At 54.5% G+C, this 6,000-nt stretch overlaps 1 protein-coding gene across 1 annotated transcript in view; it reads right to left on the bottom strand.

The window, feature by feature from the left end:
* The window catches only part of CLEC2L (C-type lectin domain family 2 member L), a 36,095-nt gene that overhangs the window by 10,707 nt on the left and 19,388 nt on the right, over positions 1–6,000 (bottom strand). Inside the window, exon 2 of the mRNA XM_015572663.1 lies at positions 3,191–3,338. Within this exon, the coding sequence (XP_015428149.1) occupies positions 3,191–3,338 (148 nt within the window). The remainder of the gene's footprint in view (positions 1–3,190; positions 3,339–6,000) is intronic.

Here is a 6,000-nt window from a genome sequence, read left to right on the forward strand (position 1 = left end):
CCGGCAGGGTCATGTTCCTAGTAATTCACTTGTGTTGTCCTTACAAAGGCTTGAGAAATGCTGGGCCTCCTAGACCAATGTTTTGTTGCTCTCCCTTCTCCCTCTCCCTTACAGTATCTCTTTGCCTTTTTGCTCTATTTCCTGGAAGATTTTTTTCAACTTTACCTTCCTACCCTTGGTTGAATTTTTTCATTTCTACGATTATTTTCAATCTCCAAAGTTTTTTGTTTGTTTTTGGCTTAGGGCTGCTGTTCTCTGAATATTCCTCTTAAAACACCCTGCTCTTATTTTAGTGATGCAACCCTTCCTCTCAGCTGTCTGAGGGTATTACTGGGGAGGTGGGGGGAGTAGAAAGTCGCTGTGTCCTCCAACTTGTTGTTTTCTGCTGATTAGAGCCCTGGTTACTCGTTCCTGGTTAAGGCAGGAGGACGAGAGAGTTCACCGGTGTCCCTGAGACAATGGGAGGGGCTTGGTAACTGTGTGTTGGGGGGAGGAGGGGGTCACAGCAGCTGGTCCAGCTGGGCTGACCCCCCAGGCTCTGCACTGACCTCCTTGGGCTTCTTCCTCTCGGGTGGGTCAGTCCCTGGAGAAGGCTTTTCTGTTTTCTCTCTAGAGGGGCTTGGTCAGGAGCTGCGACTGGGAGGCGCACTGCACATTCGCTACGTAAACATCACCTTAACTGCTGGTTCTCTAATGTGTTGGTGTTAGAGACCCTCTCCCCCTAGACTTACCCTCAGCTCCTGCCAGGGCTGGGGGTCTAAATCCTCCTAAATGAACGACCCACAGGCCTGTTTCCAACCACCGCGATGACCGCGCCCCCGTCCCTGGGTCACTTGGGTGGGTCCTCTGCCGGTGGAGTCAGGTCCCTCTCGTTGCTCCCCAGCTCCCAAGTGTACTGCCATCGTGGCCTCTCCGGTTCCTGTGGGCCTGTGGCCTTTTGAACATTCCTTTACTGCTGTAGGAGCGAGCTTCAGAAAGAGAGTTAATGCACATGTTCAGGCTGCCACCTTCATCTGAAAGTCCAACAAACATTTTGGAGTCCTTCCTATGAGCAAGGTTGACGCTGGCAGGTGACCAGGAGTCCAGAGCGGGTGGCTCCAGGCTGGATGAGAGGGGAAGCTCCCCCTGCCCCCCAGGGCTGGGCTTTCTGTGTCTGCTCTGTCTCCCCAAGGGCAGCCTGTCATCAGGCGGCTCCCCCTGCAGGACAGCTGCCTGTCGCCCCGGGGCTGTATGTATCCTGCCTCTCCACCCTCTTCCCTAACACTGGCTGTGTAACCCTTTGTGCATGGAGGATCAGAGCAGGGTGTCTTAACCCACCTCGCCTGGGTTCAAATCCAGGCTCTACCACTTTCTAGATGACTGAGTAGCTTGGCAAAGTTACTTTGCTTCTACTTACTTCATTTTCCTCATCTTTAAAAATGAAGTAATAGTAGTATCTGCCTCTTAGGATTTTATGAGAATTCAATGTATGGCACATAGAACAATGTCTCATATGGAAGCTACTTCAGTGGTCAGAGATATGATGATGATGATGATGGTGGTGGTGGTGGTGATGTTGATGTTGATGTTGATGTTGGTGTTGGTGATGGTGGTGGTGGTGATGGTGGTGATGGTGGTGATGGTGGTAGTGGTGGTGGTGATGGTGGTGGTGGTGGTGGTGGTGGTGGTAATAAGCCCACGGGCTCCTTTAGGGTAAGAGCTGTGTTCTACTTGCCTTTGGAGTCCCTGTAACAGGGCTAAGCCACTGCCTTGCATGTCACAGAGCACCCATGGGCACAGGGGAACTTAGCTACACTGAATGGCAATGTCTTTCGTCAGCCTAAAACTGAAGTGAGTTTGTAGGAAAGGACGCAGGTGCACCTGCTCTCCGGGAAAGGGGCATCTGTGTGTCTCCGACATCACCAGAACTGAGGAGCCCCACTCCCTCCTGGGAAAACTGCTCTGGGCGCCGCCCTGAGGACACAGAGAGTTCATGTGAGGGAGCCTGCCTCACACAGGACGGTTCTGCTGGACAATCCAAGACAACATTGTACTCATTTCCCACGGCTGATGTGACAAAGTACCACACAGTAGATGGCTTAAAACACCAGGAATGTATTGTCGCTCAGTTCTGGAGGCCAGAAGCTCACAGTCAAGGTGTCAACAGGGCCGTGCTCCCTCTGAAACCTGGTGGCTCCTTCCAGCTTCTGGTGGTGTGCTGGCGATCTCGGGGGTTCCTTGGCTCGCAGATGGATCACTCCCATCTCTGCCTTCATTGTCACATGGCCGTCTCCAACGGGATCTTCGTCTTCATGTGACTGTCTTCTTATAAGGACACCAGTCACATTGGATTAGGAGACCACCCTACCCCTGTATGCCCACATCTTAACTAATACCTGCAAGGCCCATATTTCCAAATAAAGTCATATTCTGAGGTTCTGGGGATGAGGACTTCAACATATCTCTTTGGGGGATACAATTCAAGCCATAAACAAATGTCTAATTCAGCAATCCCTCCTTCAGTGCAATGGCCTTTATTGGGGTGCAGTTTATTTATGTTTACGGATGTATATGACTTCGCCTAATGTTAGAGGAACAACTGAAAAACAAGTTGGCTTCCAAGCCCCGACAAATCTCCCATCGCCCGCACACCCACAGCCCCCAAGAGCCTCACAGCGGAGTCTCTGAGCTGTCAGGGCCACAACCTGGCGAGCATAATCTTGACTGTTCAAAACTATCCAATGTAGAGTTTGGTAATTTTTAAGTTTTTAAGAGGCTTTGCTAAATGCATGTGTGGTTTGGATCAGGAAGTTGTGGGTTTATGCATAATCAAGGAACTTTCAACATTAAAAATTCAGAATTGGTGAGCACTGAAAAATCTACGGCCTGAGATTTGCAGAATCACTCTGTCCCCCCTCCTGTGCCCCAGTTGCCTTCCCCCACTCCCACCCTCAAGGCCAGATACATCCCCATCTCAGGTCACCTCCAGTCTTTCCAGAACCCAGGCCAGAGCTCTGGGTCACCTTTTCCAGCCTCCCTCCTAAGGCTGGAGTGGAAGGGAAGGTTAACATCCACAGAGAGAGAAGATTTGATCAAGAAGTTCCGGCTGGCTTTCTATTTATAAAGCTAATTGTTGGTCTAAGGAAAGTCTTGAAGACCTGGGCTCTACTCCCAACCATGGGACTTAAGAAACTCTCCGTTTCTCCTTAACCCCTCTGTGCTGGAGGTGGCAGGTCGTCTGAGGAGCTTGAAGAGGAGAGCGAGTTGTGCCCAAAGCACAATTTGTTTCTGTCGAATTCGCCTCACCACGCCCAAGGTGCTTGGTCCTCGAGGGACTGTGTAAGAACTTTCACTGGACCCTATGGCAAACCCGACAGAGGTTTCATGTGTGAGCAACCAACACGTGTCCTTGGGCAACACACGTGGCCGCTCTGAGTCTGTTTCCTCCTCTATAAACTAGAGATGACACTCACTAACCCCCTGCAAGGGGAGATGTGAGGATCAAATGAGACAGCTGCTGGGACAGCCTGCAGCAAAGTGTCCGGCACGTGGTAGGTGTCTGATAAATGTTTAGCTCGTGGCAGAAAAGGAGCACAGGTCCCCTGAGTGTTCAACTTGGTCAAGTCTAGAAGTCTCCAGTTTTTTCCCAGATGTACTTGGCTAAGAGAGGCTACAAAACCCTTGGCCCCCAGAAGTGGCAGACCCCTCACCCATCACGGGTGCGGCCAGTGTCCACGGACTGGGCCCATTACATGGACTCCAGTTTGAGGTGGAGAGTGGACTCAAGGTGAGCAGACCAGCAGTCAAAGGATTTCAACTGAGCTCCCCTTCGGGACTCCCCACGTCTAGGGAGGTGGGCCCACACCCCAGCACCTGTCTGTGTAGCCCAAAGAGGCAGAAATTATCATTTAGCTTGGCAGATGAGGAAATTGAGGCTCACACAAGTTCAAAAACCTGATAACCCGGGGTTTGGGTTAACCTGACTCCAGACCCATCAGGCTGCTTCAGCCCCAGTCCTGTGACTGTTCAAGGGCAGGGGTGATCCCAGTGCCCAGCGCTGTGTCTGAACTATGTGGGCACCCCATCAATGTTTGTGCAAGGAGAGGGCGAGGGAACAGCTGTGGGAGAGCAGTGCACTAAAGGCTGGCCCTGGGCCCACACGGCAGCACCCTGGAGAGCACCCAGCCTGGTCCACAAGCTCCCCTCTCTGACAGGAGATGGAGTACCCAGGGAACACCCAGGAGACCCTCAGAGGACTGGCGGGGGGGAGGCCCCTCACAGGGTCTCAGACTGCGGATCCTAAAACACTTGTGGGAGAGTCCATAGGCCCCAGATGCTGAGCCCACAGAGACCACAGGCATCAAGGGAGGGGCTGATGCTGGGGGAGCTGCTGGAAGAGGCAGTGCCAGAGGGAGCATGAGACACAGAGACAGACCAGGACACGGAGACAAGGCTGGGCAGAAAGTAAGGCACTAAGCAGGGAGTGGGCTCCCCAGGGGCTGGAAGACCCAGTGTCTCAAGAGAGATGCTGGGCTATTTCCTGCCTCACTTGCAGGTGGTTGGCCCAGCCACAGCTGGGAGTAGGAAGCAGAGGTAAGCCCCAAGCATTGAAGGAAACCGCGCCACCCTGAAATGACCCTAACCATTGGGGGTTAGAGTTAGCTTGGGACAGACCCTGCAGAAATCTTACAAATGAATGAATGAAGAAATACAGGCAAGAGGAGTGAACAACTACAGGAAATACGGTAGGCAGGAGGGAAGCGGAGAGGGGAGGGTCACGGGCAAATCCAGCAATGCTACCACCTGGAGACTATTTCAGAGAGAGAGGTTTGCCCGCCACGATCCCACTCAGCTCTCCTCAGCCTGCAGCTCCGCGGCAGCGGCTCGCGGCTCCAGGAGCCAACATCTTTGCCTCCTTTGTCCCAAATCACCACCCAGGCACCGGCCTTCCCCTCCAGCCTTCGGGCCAAACACTGACATGTAGATCCCCATCTCCCCCTCCTCCACAAGGCACTTGCCCTGCCAGGTGCTGGTTATGGTTCATCCTCCACCCCCCACCACTGCCCACTTTCCTCACTGACCTGGCCGAGGTCTAACCCCACTTCGACACCACTGCTTTTCCAAGAACAAACCCACTGCCTCACTCTGTGCTTTAAATCTCTCTATGGCTCCTTCAGACAAAGTTCAGACTCTTTGGCCCCTTCCCATTCCTGGTGTTCATGAGTACAGTTCCCCACAAGGGACAGGCTGGCTCTGGCCACCTGGCCCCTGACCATGTCACTCCTTGCGCCTGGCAGCCCTCCTCCTCCTCCCCAGTCTCCTGAGAGGCCACCTACCCCGGGAAGCTCTCCTTTCTGACTGGCCCTCCCTAAGGGCTGGGTGAGCCGGACTCTGGGCTTCCCCAGGTACCGCTGCCCAGGCCTCGCCCTGGAACTGGGTGCCGGGACTGTGAGAAGCCTCCTGAAGACAGGACTTCGGTCCTGCCAACTCCGGAGTCTCCACGGCACCCGGCACCAGTGGCCAACACAAGTTTTCTAGAACTCATGAGCATGGAGTCTGTTTTCCACCCGGCTCACTGCCCCGGGGCCAGCCAGGGTCCTCCTCCACCTCTCCCTCCCGAGTGGCCGGTCCCCACCAGGTGCCCGCTGACACTGCAACACCTCTGGGGTCTACAGCTTCCCTCGCTTTGCCCAAAGCATTTCCACTGCCACCCCTCCTGCCCCCAGGCCAGGACCAGACACTCGGGAGGAAGCTGAGGCTCGGAGTGTGGAGCCTGCCCCCAAGGTCAGAGTGAGTGAGCGGCAGACAGGGTCCAGGCTGTACCTATGGGTGGTCCCAAGTTACCCCCTCTCCCCCCAGGGTGTCATCTAATTGCCCCAAGCCAACCCCCGTTTTCCAGAGTCCCACTCGCCGCCCCACCCCCACCCCCTTCCGGGACACCAGCCAAGGTGACTCTCCCCGGTCCCCGGCCCCCGGTCCCGGGTCAGGGCACGGAGGCCGCTGCACCTTACCCTCCAAGGC

Source organism: Myotis davidii, unplaced genomic scaffold (genome assembly GCF_000327345.1).
Source record: "Myotis davidii unplaced genomic scaffold, ASM32734v1 scaffold329, whole genome shotgun sequence".
NCBI lineage: Eukaryota > Metazoa > Chordata > Mammalia > Chiroptera > Vespertilionidae > Myotis > Myotis davidii.